Here is a 26,608-nt window from a genome sequence, read left to right on the forward strand (position 1 = left end):
TGATTAATTAATTAATTTAGTGGGAGACCTTAGTCTTTTATTTTGTTTTATTATTTATTTATTTTGCCTTTTGGAGGGCAATTGGGGTTAAGTAACTTGCCCAAAGTTACACAGCTAGTGTTTTCTGTGGGTAAGTGTCTGAGGCTGGAACTGAACTCAGGTCCTCCTTACTCCAGGGCTGGTGCTTTACTCACTGCTCCACCTAGCCTCCCCAGAATGTGATTTATTGATACAGAATGCACTTATTGATGCCTTGTTGGGTTGTTGAGGTAAAAAAATATATATACTACTTATTGGCTAACCTCCTGGCAGTAAACCTCTTACTGGTGACATGGAGTACTCTAAAAATCTATTTAAAAGCTAGATAATTTTCTTCCATGCCTGTGATTGTTGTAAAAGGCTGCATTCACTAATTCTAGATATTTATAGTTCTTATTCTTGACTTGCCCCTTCCAAGTCCTGTTATTCAGGGTTTTGTTATTGTTTTTTTAGTTCAGTTGGTCTGAAGTTTCAAAAGTCTGAATTTTCTCAGCACTAGAACCATACTATACTTTTTTTTTTTAATTTTTAGAGGGCAGTTGGGGTTAAGTGACTTGCCCAAGATCACACGGCTAGCTTTTGTGTTAAGTGTCTGAGGCTAGATTTGAACTCAGGTCCTCCTGACTCCAGGGCTGATGCTCTATTCACTGTGCCATCTAGCCTCCCCACCATACTATACTTTTACCATGTTAGGTTAGGTCAGTGATTATATCAGTTGATCATAGTCCCTGTTGCAGGTTATCAGAGTAGACAGACAAATTAATGCTATAAAACACTGGATGAAGAGGCTTCTGAAGATACATGTGAGTTTGAGTTCTGGCTCTCCCATTGACTTACCAGATGGCCCTAATGTGTCGAGGGATTTTGAGATGAAGAGAATAGGAGAAGAAGGAGACTTAATTTTCTTGTAAAGCAAGAGGCAAGGTCCTTAGCAGAGAGAGTAGAGGAGGTGTGAGAAAATGTAGTACCAATGTGATATTCACAGCACCTGCACTGGCTATGAATATGCCGGTGTGAGTCTGAATTGCAAAATATAACAGACTCTCCATGTTGAAGGCAGAACCAAAACATTTATTCACATACCAGAAAGCCAAATCCCAACACCCAAAAGCCAAATTCATCATAGCAATAAAGAAATCTATACATAATAACAATGCAGAAGGCACCACCATCCCTAAGCTTTCCCCTTGCTAGGGCCTTCACACAAACACCCTCTCACTCACAACTTGCTGCCTGCTTCCTCTCTCTCCCTCAGCTCTAACTACTCTGACCAATTTCCTCTGGGCTCTACTCCACCCTTCCTGTTCTACCTGTTCATCAGGCTCCTCCCACCACACTCATGTGACTCAGGCTTCCATGTGACTCAAGCAGGTCACATGGACCTGTTAATGGATGGGAAAGATTTTCCCATTAAGCAAAAATACATTAACAATACAGAGGCCTGAGGGGAGAAGAGAGCTGTGGTGAGTGAGATGGGAAGTCAAGTCTAACAAACATTTATGTATCTTGTACATAGTAAAGTGTTTAATAGTATATGTTTTTTGATTTGACAGCCCATTTGACATTTTTATGCTAGGCTTTTTGCTCATATATTTCAAAGTGTACTCTTTTTCAAAAGTCATTTAAAACTTTGCTTTCTATCTCTTGTTTACTCAAAAGCTGTTTGCCTGTCCATAAGTATGATAAGTAATATATTCCATGTTCTTCATATTTTCTTTTAATATCTCTTTATGTCTAGGTCATATATTCATTTTGACCTAAACCCAGTAAATGATGTAAAATATTGATCTACGCCCAATTTCTGTCCATCTTGCTTTCTAGTTTTCCCAGTTTTTCCAAATAATGAATTCTTACCCCAAATCTTAAGTCTTTACACTTGTCAAATACAAGGGTTGCTGTATTTATTTGCTGCTATAAATTGTATATCTACCCTGTTCCATCAATCTACCTTTCTATTTCTTAGCCAGTACCAGATAGCAAGATCTGGTACTGCTAAACCTCCATCCTTTACTTTTTTTTCCATTATTTCCTTTGATATTCTTCACTTTTTGGTATTTCAAATGAATTTTGCTATTTTTTCTAGCTCAATAAAATATATATATTTTTTGTAATTAAAAAAAGGCGATCAGCATTAAGTGACTTGCCCAGGGTCACACAACTATAAAGTATCTGGGGTTGGATTTGAACTCAGGGCCTCCTGACTCCATTTATTATGCTTACTATGTGCTAAACACTTAGGATACAAATACAAGCAAAAATAAAGATTGTCTCTGACACCCCCCCAAGAGCTTACATTCTAATGAGGGAATATAATACATAAAAAGAAGCTAACTTGGGGGAAGGAGGTTGGTGGGAGAAAGGAGAATATAATACAGGGGCATGGTGGCAAAGTCTGGAGACCAAAGGATGGTTAGTCTGAGCATTTTCTCAAAATGGAGATTCTAGGAGGAGCTCAGCCAGTGGGAGAAGAAGGCTACATGGGTGGAGGAAGAAAGCAGGTGAAGCCTAGAAGAAAATGGAAGAATTGCCTTTTATTTCTTCATTGAGATAATGAGGGCCCAGTTGAGATTGGATAAAATGAATTTGCAGTTTTACCTAGTAAACATGGTTGTGAGACTTCCTTCAGCTGCTTTCAGCAGTTATTAGGAACAGAGAATGTAGATGGTGGAAGTAATCTGGAGCGGAGGTTTGGCAGGAGATTAGCCAAGATAGGAAATGGGGGCAGAGATTCAAAAGTAGAGGATGGTTAGAGTTGAAGTAGTTAACTTCTGAGTAGATAGTGGAAAGGAATGAAAGTATGGTCATATCTGGGATAAGGGATGGAAGAATTGGAAGTCTCAAAGAGAGTGAAGATTAGATTTGGGGGTGGTGAATCATAGGAAGAGATGGAATGACAGGAGGTTGTGATCAGACAGGGCAGTGTCAGAATTCTAATTAGGGAAGTGTGGAACATATCTGGGTAATGGTGACATTTAGTGTGTGACTATCCCTTTGTGTTGATAAGAATGAAGGAGTCGAGAGATTTGAGGAGTATGTTATAGAAATAAATATCAGTGAGTGAATCAATTAACAAGAATTTATCAAAGCTCCTCTTGTGTAGACAGTCCAAGGGGTTGGGAATATTAAGACAAAAAAGTGAAAATCCCAGCTCTTAGAAAGCTTGTGTTTTTCTGCGGAATCAAGAGGTATGTTTCATCATCAGTCTTCTGAAGTCATGATTGGTGACTGATAGGCACATGAGGAGAACAGTGAAATGGTCCCTACCCTCAAGGAGCTTGCTTCTTCTTCTTCTTCTTTTTTTTTTTTTAAGCAATCAGGTTAAGTAACTTGCTTAAGGTTACACGGCCAGTTATTTCTGGGTGTGGTGCTGAGTGTCTGAGCCCGGGATTCGATCTCCAGGTCATCCCGACACTGGAGCCTGTGCTCTTACTCGCTGTGCTACCTGGCTGCCCCAAGGAGCTTGCTTCTTTAGGGAGAATCAGCATGCACTTATGTGTGCCTGTGTATGTATGTGTGTGTGAATTTGAAGAGGAGGAAAGTGGCACTTGGGTTGATTCTTGAAGGAGATAGGGGGTTCCTAATAGGTGCTGGTGAGGAGGGAGTTTCTTGTCTTGGGTAGCATATGGATAGGGCAAAGACCCAGAGTTGGATATTGTATCATGTGAAGGAACAGAAGGCTATTTTGGCTGGACTGAAGACTCAGGAAAGGGAATAAATGGATAAGAAGGCTGGAAAGCTAGGTGGGGTCAGGTTGTTAAGGGCAAACAGGCTTACATTTGATCCTAGGGACAATAAAGAACCACTAGGGTTTGTGTTAGGGCTGGGGGCACGTTGGGTGGGGGGAGGTTAGAGTGAGATGATCAGACTTTAGGAAGATTGTTTTATTAGCTATATATGAGATGGATTGGAGTTAAGGAGACTTGAGACAGGTTAAAACGTTATTGCAGCTGGCTAGGTCAGAGGGGATAAAGTTATAAACTAGGCTGTTGGTTGTGTGAGTAGACTGAAGGGGACAGGTCTGAGGGCAGTTGTGGAGGTAGAAATGACAAGAAATGTAGCAACTGATTGAATATATGAAGTGTGCAAGAATAGAAAATAACACTTTCCAACTCAGTGACTGGAAGGATGGTAGTGCTCTTGGAAGAAGTAAGGAAGTGAGTGAGTTTTGAAGGAAAGAGAATGCTATCAATTTGGACATGTGTTTGAAATGCCTGTGGGTCATTCAGTTTGGTATATCTAATTGGTGATTGGAGATGGACAGCTAGAACTCAGGAAAGATACAAGGGCAATAGAGAGAGCTGGGCATCATCTCCATGGAGACAATTAAACCTGTGGGAATTTGAGTCCTGAAGACCTGGTCCCCAGACCGGCCTCCACCACATGCTGTCCTTGGGGCCCTGGGCAGACCATTCATTGTCTCAGTGCCTCAGACAGCTAAGACTAGAAGTTTCCAAGAAGCTGTTGATCTGCTTTGCTACAAGTTTCTCATAGGGGCCTTTCTACTTCATTGATTAAATCATAGGTCTGGTACCAAAAAAAAAATCTGATTTTTTTTTTTCTTTAAGGACCAATTGCTGTACACCTTTTGCCAGGCTTTCCTTATGACAGTTGAACAACATCTGAATAGGAGCAAAAGGTGCAGTGTAGTAGAAAAAAACAATTGATGGGTAGGCAGAACCTATAACCCAGGCCTTTTAGTTCATATTCTGTTATTCTGATTGCTGGGCCTTGATTTTTTCACTTTTGGTTACATGATCTCTCTGACTAGCTCTCCAGTTGTTATGATCTAACTTAACATTTGACAAAATTTGGAGAGAGATTTTGAAATGTCTCTCTTTTTTTTTTGCTCTTTGGAGGGCAATTTGGGTTAAGTGACTTGCCCAACTCACACAGCTAGTTTTTGTGTTAAGTGTCTGAGGCCAGATTTGAACTCTGGTCCTCCTGACTCCGGGGCTGATGCTCTATACACTATGCCACCTAGCCGCCCCATGAAATGTCTCTTAGATGGTTTTGTTTCAATATCCTTTGAATTGAAGTTTCCAAGAAAAGTAGAAAGGGAGTAATTAGTAGTCATACAGAATTGCAGTTAATGTCACTAGTGTTTTTCTCTCAGAAAGTTTCTGTTGTATGCTTTATATTTAAGGATGATGGTATTCCTAGTGTTTGTTAGATAGGTGTACAAGTGTGACTATAAAGACTAATGGTACATATAAATACTTTCCACAAGCCTATAAGCTATCTTTGGTTTATAGTTGGCACAAATTCTAGATCCTATCATTCTGTCTTGCCTTTTTGACTTTTGCTTAGTCCTTGGCCTTTGCTTTAAAATCATCTCATTTCAATATATGCCAAACTATCTGTATTGCAACTGCTTCCCAGAATTTGGCAGTTTAGCTCTGCTTTTACAACAGTACATCTGCTGAACCCATTTAGGCCAAGCGTTAATGTTATTGAATTGGAAAGTATGGTAAATAGTCTTAGAAATTCTGGAATTGGTGACTTTTCATTCCAGTTTCCTATGAATTTTATTTGACACCCAACCTTTTTTTTAAGGTTAATTTATTTATTTTTACTTTTCCACATGCATTTCCATAAGTTTTGAATTTTCTCCATCTTCCCCCTCTCCAAGATGGCATGCAATCTGATATAGGCTCTACATATACATTCCTATTAAACATATTTTCACATTAGTCATGTTGTATAGAAGAATTAGAATGAATGGGAGGAACCATGAGAATGAAAACAAAACAAAAAAAGAAAATAGTCTGCTTTGCTCTGCATTCAGACTCCATAGTTCTTTCTCTGGATGTGGATGGCATTTTCCATCATGAGTCCTTTGCATTTAGTCTTTGTGTTAGGTCCTTGCATTGCTGAGAAGAGCTAGTCTATCAAACTCAGTCATCACACACTGTGACTGTTACTGTGTACAGTGTTCTCCTGGCTCTGCTCACTTCACTCAGCATCAGTTCATATAAGTCTTTCCAGATTTTTCTGAAGTCTGCCTGTTCATCATTTCTGATAGCACAATAGTATTCCATTACATTTATATACCACAACCTGTTTAGCCATTCTCCAGTTGATGGGAATCCCTTCATTTTCCATTTCTTTGCCACCACAAAAAGAACTGCTATATTTTTGTACATGTGGGTCCTTTTCTCATTTTTATAATCTCTTTGAGATACAGACCTAGAAGTGATATTGCTAGGTCAAAGGGTATGCACATTTTTATAGCCCTTTGGGCATAGCTCTACATTGGTCTCCAGAATGGTTGGATCAGTTCACAACTCCACCAACAATAAATTAGTGTTCTAATTTTCCTACATCTTCTCCAACATGTATCTTTTTCCTGTTTTGTCATGTTAGTCTGATAGTCACATCTGTGATGTGATACCTCAGAGTTGATTTGCATTTCTCTAATCAATAGTGATTTAGAGCATTTTTTCATATGATGATAAATACCTTTAATTTCTTCTTCTGAAAACTACCTGGTTATATCCTTTGACCATTTATCAGTTGAGGAATGACTTGTATTCTTATAAATTTAACCCTAATTTTTTTTTTTTTGCACTATTGACATCCTTTTAAGAGGATATCCATCATGTGCATCTGATAAGAATATATTTATTTTCAGTATACATACACACACACACACACACACACAAGCACATGCACATGTGCCCACGACTGTGTGATTGGATTGAATGTGTCTGTTTATGTTACTTCCATCTATGTTCCCCAAGTGCAGATTTCATCCTAACTCTGCCTTTTTCATCTTTTAGGCGCCTGGGACATGTCATCTTCTAAAATCTACACAGGGAATCACCCCCTGTGCTAGGAGCATATATTTCTTGCCATTATGTGGGCACAAGTGGGACACTCAGGCAGTCCATTTGATTATCATCCCTTTACTCTCACACTAGATGATGATGATGATGATGATGATAGCAGTATACTACATAACTGGTCCATCTCCTTTTCCAGTATCTCTTCTCCCACTTCTTCAGTGTAGTTCCTCATTAGTAATATGCTTCTTATTCCTTGATTATTATTATTATTTTGCTTTTTGGAGGACAGTTGGGGTTAAGTGACTTGCCCAAGGTCACACGGCTAGTTAAGTGTTAAGTGTCTGAGGCTGGATTTGAACTCAGGTCCTCCTGACTCAAGGGGCGGTGCTCTATTTATTATGCCACCCAGCTGCCCCCTCCTTGATTATTTTTTTAAAAATTGGTGAATAAGGGGCGGCCAGGTGGCTCAGCGAGTAAGAGCACTGGCCCCAGAGTCGGGATGACCTGGGATCAAATCTGGGCTCAGATACTTAGCACCACACCCAGAAATAACTGGCCGTGTAACCTTGAGCAAGTTACTTAATCCCAATTGCTTTAAAAAAAACAACTGGTGAATATTATTTAATGTCTTTTCAGTATTCTTTGACTCTGATTCCATAATTTGATGTTTTAAAAATTTATTAGAAAATTCTCTGAGTACCTTGACTTAACAATATTTTTATATGCCCATTGAAAATAGGATTGAGTTATTCAGATCTACTTAAAAAGTATGTTTACAATTTTAGGATGAACTTTCTGATATTAGCCAAGGAGGATCAAAAGCTACTACTCCAGCATCAACAGCTGCTTCAGATGTTGCAGCAATTCCTGCTGATACTCCTTTGAAGGAGGACAGTGAAGTCTATTTGAAGGCTGCAGATAAGTCAGAGACAGGCAAGCATATTGAAGTACAGGTAGCTCAAGATACTAGGAGTGTGTCAATTGGTAAGTGTCTCATAATTTTGTTTCTGTAGCATCTGGGTTGGTTGGTTTGTTGTGTGATTTAATTTTGCTTGTTTTAGTGTAAACACAGACTTCTCTTACCCAGTAACTAGCAAAGTCATGGTGAGGGATAACCTTAAGACAGCCTTAAAAATGACTGAGGTTGGGAAAGGGGAACTGCAAGGAAGGAAGCTTTTGCTTGAGGTACACAGCATTTTGTACTGTGGAAAAGCTAGAGAGTCTATAACTTGAGTTTTCTTTTCTCTTTTAATCTCTTTGGAATGTGAAAGTTCAAGAGAACTCTTAAAAATGTTTGTAATTTAATGATGATGTGCAAGTGTAATAACATGACACATTCATAGCTAATGCTTCCACAAAAATTGCTCTTTTCTCAGGCTCTAATGAAAATGAAGATAAATCAGAAGTGCAGGCAATCATTGAATCTACTCCCGAGCTGGATATGGATAAAGATCTCAGTGGATATAAAGGCTCGAGGTACTTCAGGATGTTGCTACTGTTACTTAGCCCTTTCATTTAAGTGGAACAAAAACATGAGATACTTCTGTTCTTTTTTTCCTTCTATAAGCATCTCCTACCTTCAGTCAGTTTTGACATATGTAATCCTACAAGTGGAAATACAGTTACTTTGCTGTGGGCTAATAATAACAGATAGTAGTGGTGGGGCAGCCAGGTGGCACAGTGGATAGAGTAGTGGGCCTAGAGTCAGGAAGATGTATCTTCTTGAGTTCAAATCTTACCTCAGATGCTTACTAGCTGTGTGACCCTGGGCAAGTCACTTGACCCTCTTTGCCTCAGTTTTCTCATCTTTAAAATGAGATGGAGATGGAAATGGCAAACCACTGCAGTACCTCTGCCAAGAAAACCCCAAATAGAGTCAGGAAGAGTCGGATGTGAGTGAAGAACAACAATGACAATAAAAGCTCATGGTTATACAGCACTTCAAAGTTTGAAAAGTGCTTTATATATGTTATTTTGTTTGATCCTCACAAACACCCTGGGAGGCAGGTGGTATTATTTGTTTACAGATAAGGTAAATGAGACTGAGAGTAGGTTACTGGCTTACCTAGGGGCACATAGCTTGGTAAAGTGTCTGAGGAAGAATTCAAACTGGGGTCTTCCAGACTCTAGGTTCAACACTATCCATTACAATACCTAGCTGCCTAGTTGAATCACATTAACAAATGCCTGTTCCTGTTACTCCTGAAACTGAACTCTTATAATTTAGACAACTTTGCCAATGGATTGCTTTATATAGTTATCATTTGGCAGCTACTAATGAATCTAAGAACCAGGACAGTGTTTGTTGTCTTTCCTGTGACCCCATTTTGGATTTTCTTGGCAGAGATACTGGAGTGGTTTGCCATTTCCTTCTCCAGCTCATTTTACAGATGAGGAACTTAGGCAAATAGAGTTAAGTGACCTGTCCAAGGTCACACAGCTAATAAGCATCTGAAGCCAGATTTGAACTCAGGAAGGATGAGTCTTCCTGTTTCCAAGCCCAGTGCTATGTCCTCTGTACCACCTAACTGCCCCTTCCAGGTCATTCCAGGTCAATGTAGAGATGTAGAAAATGACAACTAAAGGCTATTCATGGGTGCTATGAAGAGACAAGTGATAGTAAGGGAAGTATCACATTTTGGATAATTAGCAGTGTCTCCAGACTCCTTCCTTAACCCTAGGAGATTGCAGATCTTCCCTGATCTCCTTATGTCATTATCAGGGATAATCACAGTCATTGATTAACAGAGGAAAGACCTCCACTCTCCCTGAGTAGGCTGTTTGTGTGGCTGATGAAATGAGAATCATTATCTACTGTCCTAATCTGGATATTTGAAATTACACCAAAATTCAGGGCTTTAAGATAATTTCTTTCATTCAGTGCTTTGTCTGTATTTCTGCAAATTTTAAAACAATTATCCTGATAGATTTTTGTGGAAACCTCCTTCTCTTATACCTATACCCCACAAATGTTGACAAATATTTATTAAGCTCTCTTACCTATTGGCCTAAAATTAGAAAGGACCTACCCAATAATCATTTATGTTATGTTGAAATCAAATAATTGTTTTATTCCTAAATAATGTAGCTCAGATATCTATTTTACAGTATTGTAAAAGGCCTTAATTGTTTGTTATTCTTTTGCACAGCACTCCTACCAAAGGTATAGAGAACAAAGCTTTTGACAGAAATACAGAATCTCTCTTTGAAGAATTGTCTTCAGCTGGCTCTGGCTTGATTGGAGATGTAGATGAAGGAGCAGATTTACTGGGTATGGCAGCTTGGGCAAAGAATTATTTTTTACTGTTCAAAAAAAAAGAGTTTCCAAGTTTGTTGTTGTATAAAAGCCTTCTGAGCCTGATTTACTCCTCTAAGAGGGCTGCTACGACTTTCATAACTTACTGTGAAGGTAATATATATGATAATGAAGGTCTTAAAAAGCACTTCTGAGAAAATTCAAAGACTTTAGCTTTATTTAAAGTTGTATTTGTCCTCATTATCTTATAAGAACTCAATCTATCATTAAAGCTAATAAACATTTTAATATGTAGCATTCTGATTTTTAAATTTTTTCTTCATATAAATTTTCTTTAATGATAATTACCCAGGCAGCTTAAATGATATGATCAAACATTGTAGTTTGTTTTGTGCACAAATGCTGCTGTTTGAGTTTTTAATACATAAGAATCATCCCATAAAGCTATATTTACCATTTTGCCAATACTTTTAAAGGGAAAATATGCAATAGCTTGCCTTTAGATTTATATTTCTTATGGCTCTAGAAAGTTTTGGTGTATCATCTTAAACTTAGTGTGGTGTTATGCCTTTACCTTTTTGATTAATGATCCTAATTTTCCAGCCGTTTCGGGGTTGAGAAATAATAATTCTTAGATTTTAGCAGCCCTTAATTGATAGACAAATTAAGACTGGTTTAAATAAGAAAACCAGAAATGACAAGTTATATACAATTATTTGCTGTTTGACTGATAACAGCCTGTCTGCCTCATGCTTGTACTAGCCAATATATTTCCTTAAACCACCAACTGCTTGATACCTAGGTCATTTTTCTTGATAACTTTCTAATGATATAAAAGTCAAATAAAAAGGTGTGTTCCTTTATCTTGATTCAAATAGATTAGTAATCTTTACTCTGATTAAGTTTTTATAGTTTTAAAAAAAGTTATCAGATATTCTCTTCCAATACTCTGCAAGGGTGTGACTTAAAAAAAGTCTTCCTTCTCACCATGAAAAATGATTGGTTTTCTGCCCACCAAAAACAAAAAACTCAATCTTATTTAGTTTAAGCATTTTATTGAATGTTAGGCTGTCCAAATTCCCATATCAGATTTTATTGCTTATAGAATGGAAGAAACATTATGTTTCATTTAAAATGAGACTTTTCTTTTTACTGTGGATCTTTATTTGGAACTTTATTTCAGGAGAAATCTTTGTTGGAAGTATGTTTTTATAAACTATACATTTTATAGAATACAATATAGGAATGTGTTTTCCATATAACATCTTAAAATTTTTAGTACTATAATGCCATGTTGCTTAATACCTAGTTTGGTTAACCATTTCTTTTCCCTCTCATTTGAAATTAACATGAGCTTAGTTATTAGTCTCCTAAAACAAGCTAATTGAGATTCTCCAATCTCTTTTCTCTTGGGCTGCTTACCCAGGGGAATATTCTGGTGTGTATGTTTTTAAATGCATTCAAATTGCTGCTTCTACAGCTAGGCATTCTTGGCTGCTGTTGTCATTCAGTGCATTCTCTTCATTTTTCTGCTCACTGATATTTTTTGCCCTGCATATTTTTTCAGCTTTTAAGCCTTTTCTCCCAATTTGTGTAAAAGTTTCTGCAAATGTGGTTAGCAAGGACTTTTTTTTTTCATACTAAGCTAGAGCCTATTTCATCTATCTATGTACTTTTATCTAATTATTTATAAACAAATTATATAATTTTAATATGTTAGCACAAATATTAACTAAAAGGCTTAATTTGGATTTGGAATTTGGAATCTTTTTTAGTATCTGAAGACAAAACATTTCTAACAGTGAATAAAATAGATGTCAGAGTAAACTATTTCTGAGTTTAATTTTAATTAATTTAAATTTATTTTAATTTAAATTTATTTTTTAAATCTATTTTAAAAAACAATTTTTATGGATCCAAGAAGTTTGATTTAATATGTATTATTGAGTGGGGAAAGGAAGAGAAGGAAATAAGCATTTATATAGTGCCTACTATGTGCCAGGCATTGTGCTATAAACTTTACAAATGTATCTCCTTTCTCTATGAAAACAATGATTCTTTTTTTATATATATTTTAAAATTCTTTCAAACCATTAAAAATGTTTTCTTCATGGGGGATTTACTAACTTAACTAGGGTTTCTTCAGTTATCTCTTTTATGGTACTTTTTACCCAACTTAGTCTTGTAAATGAGAAAGTAGAAATATTGCAGTTGTCACAGCCTTTCTTTCCAGAAACTGCTCTTCAACACTTTGGGGTTAGTGCAGTGTGTGGGTTATGGGAGTATCTCTATATCTCTGTCTATGTGTACATGAGAAAGAGACAGAAACACATACATTTTTGTTTGCGTTTTTTTTTTTAACTTTTTGGGGTTCATGTAAGCCCTCTAATACATAGTTTCACTTCCATTTTTCTTAATATGTTTCAAATGGAAACTTTTATTTCCCTTAAAGTTAACTATGGAAGTTGTTGCTTTGAATGTCATGCATGTAGATTTTTAAAAATGTTTTTATTATTACTGAACCTACTCATTATTGATTTGACACTTTACTACAAAATAACTGATTTGTGGATTTTAATCTAAGCATATTTATTTTTAGTATGAGGCAGAATAGAAAAAAAAATTTGTTTGAACTTCAGAATGTGCAACATTCCTGGGAAAGGGCTTACCAGTAGAATAGTAGGTCATGTTCTTAAGTACAGAATGCCTCCTCCATCACTTCTCTTCCCTGCCCTCATCATTATCCTCCAAACCATACCATCGTGATTCCCAGTCTTTGTCATTAGTTTGTTTTTCACAAAGTTCATAAAACTTTATAGGTAATCAATCTACACTCATACTATTTCTTACATGAAACGTTTCTTGTTCTTTGTTTTTGCTGTACACGGGATGCATGGGCTTTAAGACCATAATTTCTTGGGTAAGGTGCCATCTGCTTTGGGGTACTGCAAAGCTTTTTCACTTTCTCTGTTCTTGTTTAAATATCCCCTCTATTTGTAAACTCTCTTTGGATTCAAGCTCTTTAATTATTAATCTATACTGTCTATATTTGATATAAAGTATATTATGTAAAGTATATGAGTATATATATAGTATATAAAGTATAAAGCTTTTCAGATTTCTACTCCTTTCATTTCCTCATTGATCTCTTTAGTAATTCATATTGACTCATATTTTTACATCATCTTCATTTCATCTATTCATTAATTGGATTGAGTTTCATTCAGCTTTATATAAACCACCATTTCATGTTTTGATATTTCATAGGAATCTTGATTAAAAAAAATATATTATCTTTGGAAAGGGAGGAAAGCATCACTTATGCAGAATAAACCAAAACAATTTGTGACCTTCTATTGTTCCAGAAGTTTTATAGGTTCTTAATCTAGAGGGATTGTCAAATGAAATTAAAAACAAACTTAGATTAAAATTATAAAATGATATTAATAATTAGGATAGTTTTAAGTTGACCTTTTTTTTTTTTTCTAAATTCACTATTATCTTTTTTCTTGCTTTGAAGGAATGGGTCGTGAAGTTGAGAATCTTATTCTGGAAAACACACAACTTTTGGAAACCAAGTAAGTATTTACAGAATTTTAATAATACAATAATAATACAACTAATATTCCATCATTACTTCCTCTTCAGTCACTTCATCCAGCCAAAGGATGCGTTTCCCAATTTCTCTTCCCCATTTTTATCTATATCTAATTAGAGCACATGCTATACAGTCCACACATAGGCTTTTTTTCTTTTTTTTTTTCATTTTTCAAATGATTTATTAACTTCTGATTTACATCATTAATTTTCGCCAGATTTTGAGTTACAAGTTTTCTCCCCGTTTTTCTCCTACCCACCACCCCAAAATAGCAGTCTCACAGGATATCCCCTCCTCCAGTCTGCTCTCTCCCATGTCTTCTCCCATACCCCCTTCGACTTTTCCAGTGGGGCATAGTGGATCCCGCCCCAGTGCCTGTATATCTTATTTCCCAATTACATGTAAAATAGTATTAATAATAGTATATAATATATATATTTTAAACATTTGATTTTTAAACTTTGAATTCCAGATTCATTCCTTTCCTCCCTTGTCACCCATCTTTACTGGGAAGATAGCAGTTCAGTATAGGTTGTACATGTATAGCTAATGCAAAACATTAACATAGAAGATATATTGTAAAAGGCTGACTATATTTCCCTCCCTCCTATCCCACCACCCACTTGTTCTATTCTCTACTTTGATCACGTCACTTTTCAAAAGTGAGTGCTTCCAACTTCCCTCCCCTCCAGCCTGCCCTCCCTTCCATCATCCCCCCTCTCATCCCCTTCCCCCCTATTCTCTTATAGGGTGAGATCCCTATTTAGTGTGTATGTCATTCCCTCCCTGAGCCAAATTCAATGAGAATAAGGTTGACGCATTCCCTTTTGCCTTCCTATTCTTCCCCTCCATTGTAACCATTTTCCTTTGCCTCTTCTATATGAGATAGTTTACCCCATTTTGTTTCTCTCCATCTCCTCTCATTATATTCCTCTCTAATCCTCCTAATTTCACCTTTTAAGTATCATCCCTTCCTATTTTAAAATGGACCTGTGCCCTCTATCTATGTATACCTGTAAGCATATATACACACATTCACATATGTATTCATAAGCCTGTATACCCTCCGATATAGACATATATATATATACATATATATATTCCCTTCAACTATTTTCATACTGAGAAAAGTTGCATCAGTTATAATTATCGTTTTTCCATGTAGGAATGTTAATAGTTCAACTTTGATAAGTGGCTTATGATTTCTTTTCCCTGTTTACCTTCTCATGCTTCTCTTGCTTCTTGTATCTGAATGTCAAATTTTCTATTCAACTGGTTTTTTTAGCAAGAATGCTTGAAAGTCCTCTATTCCACTGAATGACCATATTTTCCCCTGAAACATGATACTCAATTTGCTGGGTAGATGATTCTTGGTTTTAATCCCAGCTCATTTGCCTTCTGGAATATCAATGTAGAAGCTGCCAGATCCTGTGTTATCCTGATTGTGTTTCCACAATATTCAAATTGTTTCTCCTGGCTGATCATAATATTCTCTCCTTGATCTGGGAATTCTGGAACCTGGCTTTTTCAGGAGGTGATTGGTGGATTCTTTCAACCTCTATTTTGCCCTCTGGTTCTAAAACATCAGGGCAGTTTTCCTTGAGAATTTCTTGGAGGATGATTTCTAGGTTCTTTCTTTGATCATGGCTTTCAGGTAGTCCAATAATTTTTAAATTATCTCTCCTGGATCTATTTTCCAGGTCAGTGGTTTTTCCCATGAGATACTTCACATTGCCTTCTATTTTTTCATTTATTTGGATCTGTTTAATAGCATCTTGATTTCTCATAAAGTCATTAGCTTCCATTTGCTCCAATCTAATTCTGAAGCAATGATTCTCCTCATTGAGCTTTTGAGATTCTTTTTCCATCTGGCAAATTCGGCTTTTTAAGGCATTCCTCTCCTCATTGCCTTTTTAAGCCTCTTTTGCCATTTGAGTTAGTCTGTTTTTTAAGGTATTATTTTCCTCAGTCAGGCTGTTGACTCTCATTTCGTAATTTTCTTGCATTGTTGTCATTTCTCTTCCCAATTTTTCCTCCACTTCTCTTATCCTATTCTTAAGGTCCTCTATGGCCTGTAACCAGCTCGTATTTTCCTTTGAAGCTTTTGGTGCAGGAGTTCTGACTTCACTGTCTTCCTCCTGTTCCATGCTTTGATCCTTTTTGTCTCCAAAATAGGAGTCTAATGTTGGAATCTTCTGTTTGTTTTGCTTCAATCTTTGCCTGATCATGTCTCCCCTCAGTCACTTGACCCCTGGGCTTTTTGCCACAGTAGGACTCTTCCACCAGACAGGGGAGCTTTTGTCCCAAACTCTGGGGTTTTCTCAGCTGCTGGAGGTATTAGATGGGTGCCCTCTCTGAGGTCTCCACACGCTCTGGCAAGCTGGACATACACCCCAGGACCTCCACCCTAGATTGCAATCCAGATCCAAGCAGGTTAAAGCAAGAGCGATTACCCCTCAGACTGGTGCTTGGTCCCCCTACACCCTGCAGGCCAGGAGCTGAAGCTCCAACATGGCGCCACGCAGAGGTGTCTCAGTGGCTTCCTTGCTCTGGGGGGCAAAAGCCACCGCTCTCCCAACTACTGGTCCCAAAGTCCACACTGCACTGACCTCTCACTTTGTCCTTTGCCTCTATGTGTTGATAATTCTGGAAACAGCCACAGCTGCTGGTGATCTGGAGTCCCTCCAGCCAGCGGCTGGTCATGCCTGCCCTGGGGCTAAAACCTCTGGCTCAAGCGGGGCTGGGCTTAGCTCCCAGAACACTGCGCTGGCCACTTGCTGCCAGCCTGCCAGGCTGTCCTCAGCAGGAGGTTAGCTTCTCTATGTCATTTTGTGGGTTCTGTAGCTCCAAAGTTCGTTCAGAGTCCCCTTTTTACATTGATTGGGGAAGGTGGAAGCTGGAGTGGCATGCAGGTCTTGCTTCTACTCTGCCATCTTGACTCTGCCCCCCGGCAGTTTCAAAATGTTATCCAGAATGGTTGGACTTGTTAACAGATTTCAACAGTACATTAATTAGCATGCCTGTTTTCCCATGTCTTTTCCAGCATTTGTCATTGTCTTTTTTTGTCATCTTAATGCAGTGAGTTTGAGGTAGTACTTCATTATTGTTTTAATTTTCATTTCTCTATTTATTAGTGGTTTAGAGCATTTTTATATGGTTTTTGATTTGATTTCTTCTGAAAACTATCTACTCATATCCTTTGACCATCTATCAGTTGGGAATTACTTGTATTTTTATCAATTTGATTCAATTTCTGTATATTTTAGAAATGAGACCTTTATCCGGGAAGCTTGCTATAATTTTTTTTCTTAGTTTCCTGCATTTCTCATTTAAGCAGCTTTGGTTTTGCTAATACAAAAACTAGCATTTATATTGTTCACCATAGTGTCCAAATATTTGCTCTGTAGAAATGCTTTGAATGTAGTGAAGAATGATCTGATTGCAAAAGTGGATGAGTTGACTTGTGAGAAGGATGTGCTACAAGGGGAACTAGAGGCTGTGAAGCAAGCCAAGCTGAAACTGGAGGAGAAGAACAAAGAATTGGAAGAGGAACTTAGGAAGTGAGTGACTCCTTTACTTTAAATAACTTCACCTAAAATTGAATTGAATACTCACTCTGTCATGGTTTTCCTTTTACCTTGATTGATCTGTGGGCATAGCATTTGAATAACTTATCCCAAAAGGGGGCAGCTATATTAGCCTAAAAAAACTTATTGAAAGAGATATCACCAGTTAAATAGTGGTGATCTTTTAGTGCTTAATCATGGTTCTGTACTCTTCAAAAAGATTCTCTTAACTCAGTTTGAATCGCATTTCTTTTTTTGCTAGAGCTCGAGCAGAAGCTGAAGAAGCAAGGCAAAAAGCAAAAGATGATGATGATGTAGGTATAACATTTTAACCAGTTTTGTATGACAAGCTTTTTTCCCATTTCACTGCAATATGTATTGTAGACAAAGTTGGTTTACTTAGTTTGGGGTTGTAACATTTTAAATAGGGAATGTTGTTTAGTTATTTTTCAGTTATGTCTGACTCTTCATGACCCCATTGGGGGTTTCCTTAGCAAAGATACTGGAGTGGTTTACCATTTCCTTCTCCAGCTCATTTGACAGATGAGGAAACTGAGACCAGATTTGAACTCAGGGATATGAATCTTTCTGACACTGTACCACCTACCTGTGCCCAGATAGGGAATAAAAAACCCGTTAAAGAAAAATGGATGCTGTTTTATTGACAGCATCGTTTATAGAGTCTCTTGGGTGGGTCACCTCAGCATTGCTCAACACAGCCCTAGGCTTTTTGCCTCCCCCAGTCAGTTATGGAAATCATTGGTGACACTAATTTCCCTTAGTATATACTTACTAATTAATCATTATATTCCTACACTGCCTTTAAAGAAAGATGACATGCTCATTCTCTGCCAATGTGATATGTGTTTTGAGTTACTTTCCGGGGCAGTGATACAAGTTTATTCTAAGCCATTCCTGCATGCTAAGAGGCATCGGTATGCTAGAGCTAGCTCATACAGGCTCATGAGAGCCAACTTTTAAATTTTCATCCTTAGCATTTATACCTAAGCAAATGCTACAAATCAGGGCTTGATTTATTGTTTTGTTGATTGTCTAGACTTTAAGAAGTGATAGATATAATGTTAATGATAAAAAGTAAACTTTTTTTCTTTTTGGAGGGCATTTGGGGTTAAGTAACTTGCCCAAAGTCACACGGTTAGTAAGTGTGTCAAGTGTCTGAGGCTGGATTTGTACTCAGGTCCTCCTGACTCCAGGGCCGGTGCTTTATTCACTGCGCCACCTAGCCACCCCAAAAAGTAAACTTTAAAATGCATTATGTGCACACAATTTCTTCTCCCTCACCCCCAAGCCAGTTATTAAAATTTACCAGTGCACCCCTCCTAAGAATGCCCTCTTTTCACCTTAGCATGATTGTGTGAGGCAGTTAGATGGATTTAAGAATAGGTCACTTGATTATGGAACAGAAAAGCTAACAGTCCTATATGGCAATCAAATCCCCCAAGCCCTTGGCAAATTAGCACAGTAACCTCACTAACTGGGCCAACCAATCAAAGTAATATTCATTTTCTCTCTGTGTTCATTGCTGTTAATTTACCCTAAACTGTTGCTTCACTGGATCTATTTTCTCATTCCTGTGTATACAGACTGCAGTCCATCCAAATCCAGTCCTGTAAATTCTCTAGAGCAAATGTTTAGTCCATCCTTCCTCACTCTTGACATTGTATCAGCAACAGTGGACCATGTGGGCTACCCATTTATTATCCTCTTTTGTTTTTGATTTTTATTTTTTTGACTCTAAAAAAGTAGTAGATTTGGTAAAGTACTACTTTAAAGGCTTCCAAATGAAATATATTATTACTCAAAAAATAGATTGTGTAATTCTTCTGTTTCTATTCAGAATGCCTCAGGGTCCAATGGAGTTATTTTTTAAGTCTTTGACAAATAAATAAGACTACTTCTAAATTTTTACAAAATTTTTAGTGCCTCAATGCTTAATTGAAGCCTTGCATTTTGAGTCAGATCACCTAGATTCAAAAGCCACTTCTGCTATTTACTACTCTGTAACTTCGGACAAGTTACTTAACTTACTCAGTTCTGTCTCTTTATCTCTAAAATGAGCTGGATGACCAGGAATATTCCTTTTAGCTCTAAACCTCTAATCTGTAATCATATGTTTCAGCAGTGGGTAGTCATTAAAATTCTGGAGTTTTCTGGTGTTTTGTTGTTGTTCTTTGCAGTTACATTTTTGGTAGCATCCTATATATCATTTCCCTGGTTCTTCTTACTTCACTTTTTATCAGTTCATATAAATCTTTCATACTCCATATTCTTAATTTCTTGAAGCACACAAATATTTCATTACATTCATGTGTTGCCACTTGTTTAGCCCTTCCCCAATTAATAGACATCTACCTTCTTTTCCAGTTTTTTTGCTTTATAGAAAGTGCTGTTATATTTTGTTATACACGAAGCTGTTTTGTATCATTGATCTACTTGGAGATATCACCAAGCAATCAATCAGTAGCTGTTTATTAAATATTTGTTATGTTTCCTACACTATGTTTTAGTCATTATTTTGCACATTCCAAATTCCTGCATAATATTTTAATTTGTATCTATTTATACTTTGCATTTCAAGCTGGTTTTCTAAATCTTTGCCCTCAATCACCAATACCTGAATAATTTACCTTCATCCAACAAGGTAGTAAATTATAGTCATTTTATGTCTTTAAGTTTTAGAAATTTATCATGGTGGAATGGATAGAGAGCTGGCCTTAGAGTGGTCTCACACAGACTGGCTCTGTGGCCCCAGGCAATTCTCAGTTCCCCAGGCAACCCTCTAAGACTAGAAGTTGCTTGCAGGTACTTCCCTCTATTGGTAGAGAGACTTCTTTCCTACACTGATGAAATCATAGGTATAGTTAAAATTTTTTTTCTTGAACATTTTTCTCATAGGCCTTGAGGGAATCTAGAAGACTAGTGGGCACACACACAAATGTGGAATAGATGACCAAGATATTTGAAAAGTCTATGGATCTCTTCAAAGCCAATATGAACCTACAGAATGATCCTATTATTTTTTTCCTTTCTTTGTAGAGTGACATACCCACAGCTCAGAGGAAGCGGTTTACTCGAGTAGAGATGGCACGTGTCCTTATGGAAAGAAACCAGTATAAAGAGAGGTTGATGGAGCTCCAAGAAGCTGTGCGATGGACAGAGATGATAAGGTTAGTGTTGGAAGAGGCCATATTTGTGCTCTGTTATTTTTTTAGTGTCTCATTTATTCCTTCTGTCATTAGATCCCTGCTTCACTGTTTGCTTAGTCCAATGAGAGAATGGGTTATGCCCAAAGTAATGCTACCAAATTAGTAACAAAATTGGGCCAATGAGGGTTGTGCTCATTTGGCCACACTGTCATCTTAGGAGCTTAACACTAGTTGTCAGCTTATTAGGAAATAAGAAGTCTCTCATCATTCCAACAAGACTTTATTATGCATCTAGTCTTTATTTTGATGCCTTTTGTTTTTGTCACATTCCTTTCTTAATCTCTTCCTCCCAAAAAAACATTTTTAAAGGGAAAGAAAGAACAGTTCAGCAAAACAAACCAATATGTTGAGCCTGTATTCACATCCATAGTCTGACAGCACTTTATAAGTGATCACATTATTTTCACTGTTTGAAAAGTGTTATAGCTCCTGCTGGAATTCTTCCCTCTCAGTTGTCATGCAGAGTGCTTCCTCCATCACCTAATGCTGCCATCTGTTGGTCACTGTACCAAGTACACATCAACTGGGCTTTAGTCAACATAATAGGCATGTTCCTGAAAAAGTTGCATGTAAATATAGTTTTTAAAATTCTGTCTTAAATAACAAAGGGAGCTTATTATTGAAAAGAATTCTTTTGTGTGAATAATTTTGTAAAGTAGATAATCTTTCTGTCATGGCAAATCATTACAAATTTTAATTTTGAGTTTTCACTTAATGGATTTTCTTAATGGGGCACACCTATTCACCTGGATTTAAAATTGTGTAGCATGTTTTCTTTCTTACAGTATTGACTTCCTTGGTATTATGTGTTTTTATTTAGGAAGAATATATTTCCTTTATAAAAGTGATGTACTGTATGATTCATTATATATTTTATAATTATTTAAATGCTTCTGAGAGAATACCATTTTCTAATCTCTTTTTAACAGATGAAGAAACTAAAATATTAAGTTACGTTTTCAGTATGCAGCATCTAATAGATAATATAGTTTCCATATATCAGGGACAAGGATAAGGACAAGACTTGTGATTTTATTGTTCTAAGGCATTGGTGTCAAACTCAAATAGAAACAGGGCTTACTATGTAAGGATCCCTACTGGCCATGTATTGACTTAGAAAACCACATATTAATAATAACTATTTTATTATATTTTTATGTTGTTAAATATTTCCCAATTATATATTAACCTAGTTCAAGCCATACTTAAGAGCCTGAGGGCCACATGTTTGACACCTCTGGTCTAGGAAACTCCTGGGTAAAACAGTTCCCTCTATCAAATGTAGGTCAGTCTCCAGGCAACTTAGATTACTGAGAGGTTAAGTAACCCATGTTACCAATAGGTTCTAGAGGCAAGACTTGAACTCAGTTGTTTTTTTTTTTAAGCAATCAGGGTTAAGTAACTTGCTCAAGGTTATGCAGCCAGTTATTTCTGGGTGTGGTGCTAAGTATAGGAGCCCGGATTTGATCCCCAGGTCATCCCGACACTGGAGCAGGTGCTCTTACTTGCTGAGCCACCTGGCCGCCCCTTGAACTCAGTTCTTTATAGTTCTTGGGTCAGCTGTTAACTACCGCACTGACTCTGTAGCCTCTGATATTAAATATAAATTGATTATGCCAGACTTTCTTCTTTTTAGAAGTAGTAGCATTTTAGTATTTCACATAGCCATCTTCTGTGAACTGCAAAGAAGTCTTAGTTTGCTCCCAGGTCATTTTAGAATTTCTAGCTATTCCTTAAAGTTCACATTTTACTAATACTGTTAATCCTACTGTTTTGTTGGTCTTAGTCTGTCCATTTATCAAACTAGATGAAAATTGTAGTTTACATTTTAAAATGTTTCTGAATCTTATAAAAGTTGCCTTAATTTTTAAAAACAAGATAGTTGAAGCTTCTGATTATATAAGTGAAATTTTCATCCTTTTTCCAACTCAGAGGAACAAACTATATCTTTTCTGAAATTCCATCCAAATCATGACTGGTCTCATTTCTTCACTCCCCCTCCCCCATACTAGAATTTTGTAGCTTTTTATTGTTTCTGAGATCACTAAACACTTTCTAACCTGCCCAAATTACAGTTGGTACTGAATAGTACAGTTCTTCTGTGTTTACTGTCTATTTATGTTGTGGCCACCAAGATGGCAACATTTGAGATGTGGTAGGGGGTGCCATTGACACAAGTATGACTCCTAATGGGAAACTGTGGCATGAGAACTGAACACCAGCCAGGGACCGAGACACAGGCCTGTAATGCCAGCTATCCCAAGCTGTGAGACAAGTTCAAGAGTTGTGAGCTTCAGGGGCCTATGCCTTGTCAGCCAGTTCAGGGTCAGTATAGTGAGCTCCTGGGAGAAGGAGCCACGTAGTGACCTAAGAAGGGGCAAACCAGCCCAGGTTGAAAATGGATAAAGCTTCTGTGCAGTCCCAGTGAAACTAGTCCCATGAATAGCCACTGCCCTTTAGCCTAGGCAAGATATAGAGACCTTGTCTTTTTTTTTAAATCTTTTTAAAAAAATATTGAAAGTCACTTGTTCTAACAAAAATAGATATGTGATGTAGTAAAGCATTGGACTGGGAGTCAAAAAGTCCTGGGTTCAAATCCTATCTCTGAGCCTCAGTTTCCTCATGATAATTCCTCAGGATTGTTGTGTGAAGCCCAAGTAAGATTTTGTATGTAATGTTTTGTAGACATTAAAGCACTGTCTATCTCAGTCATTACTAAAAAAATAAGCAGGCATATCCACTCTTGTTAGCATGAGTCTCATTAGCACTGTATGTTTATACATGCTCAAAAACTTTTGGTGCTTGACTTTATGCACATTTTACTTTTTCTTTAGGGCATCAAGAGAAAATCCAGCCATGCAGGAAAAAAAAAGGTCAAGCATTTGGCAATTGTAAGTATCTAAAAAAAAAGTCAGGATAATAAAGAACACTTCAAAGTGGGAAATTATATGTTAAAAATGACTTCTCACTGATAGTTTTTATGTCCTGTTCAATTTTTCCCCTCTATTGTCATGAAAAGATTGCTAAATTGAACCTTTTCTTTTTGACACTTAGCATGCCAACTGGGTAAGGCTGTTCTTGAAGACAAAAATAGGATCTCGTAAGCTGCATCCTCTAGTGTTGGTTATGCACTTAGTGAAGTAGTGAAAGTCTATGCCTAAATTGCATTGAAGTGATGATGAATTCATGAAGTGGATGACAAATGGGTCCCCATTAAGTATTTGATCCATTGACTCAGTGATTGATGATAAATTTTGAATTTAAGATGGGAAACATAGTGTTTGTGGGGTTTGAGTAGTGTTTGTGTGTTGAACTTTTGCATATGGTTATGCTATGATGATTGTGTTACTGTGCTTATGACATGTCCTTTTCCAGTTAACTTGTCACCTTCATTGAGTTGTAATTGCTTTACTTGCTGTTCAGTTAGTTTATTTACATTTCTTTTTAATCAGAAAAATGAGACCAATTGAAAATTATGTTTTCTCATTTTATTTTAAGAGTTGGCACATTGAACCTACACTCATGTTGGGTACTGTTATCTTATCTTGCCCCTCACTAGCACCCACTTTTACATTGTACTAATGGCATCTTATTAAGAATCTGACCCAAACAGGAAAGTTCTGCTACATAAGATGGCCTTCCCTCAGCAAACATTCAGGAGAGTGAAGGAAATTTCTTCCATTATTTTAACTTAGAAATATTCATTTCCAAGTCTCTTTAAAAAACTGTCATGTCAAGTGTTACTTTTTTACCTCCTTATGTCTGTGAATCTGCAACTGGTTTTGAGTTATTGCTAAAGCTGCTAAGAGGGGCTGCAAATTTGTATAGATATTATAGACTATCTTCCAGTTCTAACCCATCGTGCCTCAAAGCACTTTGACTTTGCCAACTCTAAAAGAGTTGGTGTAGAGCTAGGATTGGTTCTTCAAGTTAAACATGGCATTTTTGTTTTCTCGTTTCAGTTTCAGCCGACTTTTTAGTTCCTCAAGTAATACCTCTAAGAAGCCTGAACCCCCAGTTAATCTAAAATATAATGCACCAACTTCCCATGTTACCCCCTCTGTCAAGAAAAGAAGCAGCACTTTATCTCAGCTACCTGGGGATAAATCCAAAGCTTTTGACTTCCTCAGCGAAGAGTAAGTGCCTTTGGGCCTTGGTTGTAGAGATGGTCATGCTCTGCGGATCGGAAAACTTGCAGAATGTCATATTATTACATGCCAGAAGTTATGAACAATTAAGATAAAAATCTGCAAGGAAACTGCTTTTTAATAGAAATACAGTTTGGCTAGTTTTCATATGGAAAAAAAAAATCAAAGAGGAACACTTGAAATTCTTCTAACATTTTTATATTTTATAAGCATTTATAAACCTTTTTTATGTGGAATTTCTTAGACTTATGATCTAAAGTAATAAGTATATGGGGAAATTATCTATATTTTTAAAAAAGATTAAAGTTAATTTGTGCTTTTGAAGCAAAAAAAATTGATTAGAGAACCATGATCTTTATTCTTTCCTAGAAAGTTCTTTTAGTGATTTTTTAGTAGTAACTTTTTAGGTATGTGAGAGAGGAGGTGAAATAAACATAAGGATCGACCTTTTTTGTATAACTGATGATTCATCTTTTTTCAGTTGTGTATATTCCAACCAATTAAAATAAGCTAGTAATCTGTATTCATTACACAAATGTGAAATGGGTACATTTTAAACAGAGAAAATATCTTTCAAAACAAACAGCATGTGAGTTCAAAAAGTCTTTGTACTTCTCTTTATTTCATGATTAGGGTAAATGGTGAATTAAAAAGAAAATGAGATGGTGGTCATAGAAATCTTGTTTCCTTTTTAAAATTTCTTCTTGTCTAGAACTGAAGCCAGCTTAGCTTCCCGAAGAGAACAGAAGAGAGAACAGTACCGCCAGGTGAAGGCACATGTTCAGAAGGAAGATGGCAGAGTACAAGCTTTTGGCTGGAGTTTGCCTCAGAAGTACAAACAGGTACACTATTGATATGCTGAACACACCAGAAAGGTACATGTATGTTCATTCTTACACACATAAAGCTTGCTCATGAAAAGCTATGTGGATAGATGCTGCCCATTTTTTAGACTTTCAGGAGAAAAGCTTTCTAAGTGGAAAGCCCTTTTTCTGATTCAAAAATCATCATAAAGTATTTCAAACCTAAATACTTTGTAAATGCCTTTTATTGGGCTCCTTGTTTTGTTCTGGGGAGGTAACTTGTTACATGCAAGTTTCCGCTTGGGCTGTTATTTGTATGTGAGCACAAGTACCCACATATATGCATGTTTTGAGAATAGCCATGTCATATTGTCTTTTCCAAGTTCATGAAGGAGAAATCAAATGTTTGCTGCTTTTCAAAACAAACAGAATTTTTCTCCATTTCACTTAACTCTGGTGAAACTAAAGAACTATTTTTTTAATTGTGTAGGAAAGCTGGATTTTAGTTATAATGAAATTGTTAAAGTCAAGCACTTCTTCCTCTTGACTTGTCTTCCACCTCAGTCCAGAAGAGCAGGAAGTGGAATGACCAAGAAGGATCTGAACACCCTTTTACTCTTAGACCTTTCTGCCTCCCAGCCCAGTGAAATAGGTGGATGGCCAAGGTCCAGCACTCCTAGCCTTTGCCCTGTATACCACCCCATGAAGACTATGGGCAATACAATTCATCTGCCATTTACCGTTACTCTTATTTTGTTCTCCTTACCTCTGTACAACTTCTTCACTAAGTGTAAACTATCCCCAACCCTAACTTTGATCCCCATCTTCCCTGCCTACCCATGTCCTATTCCAACTCAGCCCACCCCTTCCATAGTAGCCTCCAGAGTTCCCATTTCATAATGAACACATTTCCCTTCCATTTACTTGTTTTCATTGAGACCTCATTTCCCGAAATGACACTGTGTCTCTAGTCATGCTATTTAGCACTGGCTGTAGGTTCTCTCACACCTCAAAATACTCACATTCTGGTTCTAGAGAGGGAATCAGACTCCTCTTTTTCCATTAACATTTCCAGACTCTCCTTTTTCTGACGTTCAGAAAATTCTTGAAATTCATGCTAAACATTTTTTGTCCTATAGCTATGGTAGGGACTATTGTCTGCTGACCTATAGGTCTTTGTCCTCAG

At 37.1% G+C, this 26,608-nt stretch overlaps 1 protein-coding gene across 5 annotated transcripts in view; it reads left to right on the top strand.

Moving 5' to 3' along the window:
• The window catches only part of SPAG9 (sperm associated antigen 9), a 140,647-nt gene that overhangs the window by 84,732 nt on the left and 29,307 nt on the right, over positions 1–26,608 (top strand). For all 5 annotated transcript variants that reach the window (XM_069067513.1, XM_069067514.1, XM_069067517.1 and 2 more), the window contains 10 exons: positions 7,610–7,808; positions 8,201–8,300; positions 9,974–10,095; positions 13,601–13,658; positions 17,086–17,238; positions 17,507–17,558; positions 20,302–20,432; positions 23,306–23,362; positions 24,434–24,607; positions 25,332–25,461. In XM_069067513.1, the coding sequence (XP_068923614.1) occupies positions 7,610–7,808; positions 8,201–8,300; positions 9,974–10,095; positions 13,601–13,658; positions 17,086–17,238; positions 17,507–17,558; positions 20,302–20,432; positions 23,306–23,362; positions 24,434–24,607; positions 25,332–25,461 (1,176 nt within the window). The remainder of the gene's footprint in view (positions 1–7,609; positions 7,809–8,200; positions 8,301–9,973; positions 10,096–13,600; positions 13,659–17,085; positions 17,239–17,506; positions 17,559–20,301; positions 20,433–23,305; positions 23,363–24,433; positions 24,608–25,331; positions 25,462–26,608) is intronic.

The sequence above is a fragment of the Petaurus breviceps genome, unplaced genomic scaffold, assembly GCF_028583685.1.
Source record: "Petaurus breviceps papuanus isolate PSGF00001 unplaced genomic scaffold, PetGlider_PUasm1.0 90750, whole genome shotgun sequence".
Lineage (NCBI taxonomy): Eukaryota > Metazoa > Chordata > Mammalia > Diprotodontia > Petauridae > Petaurus > Petaurus breviceps.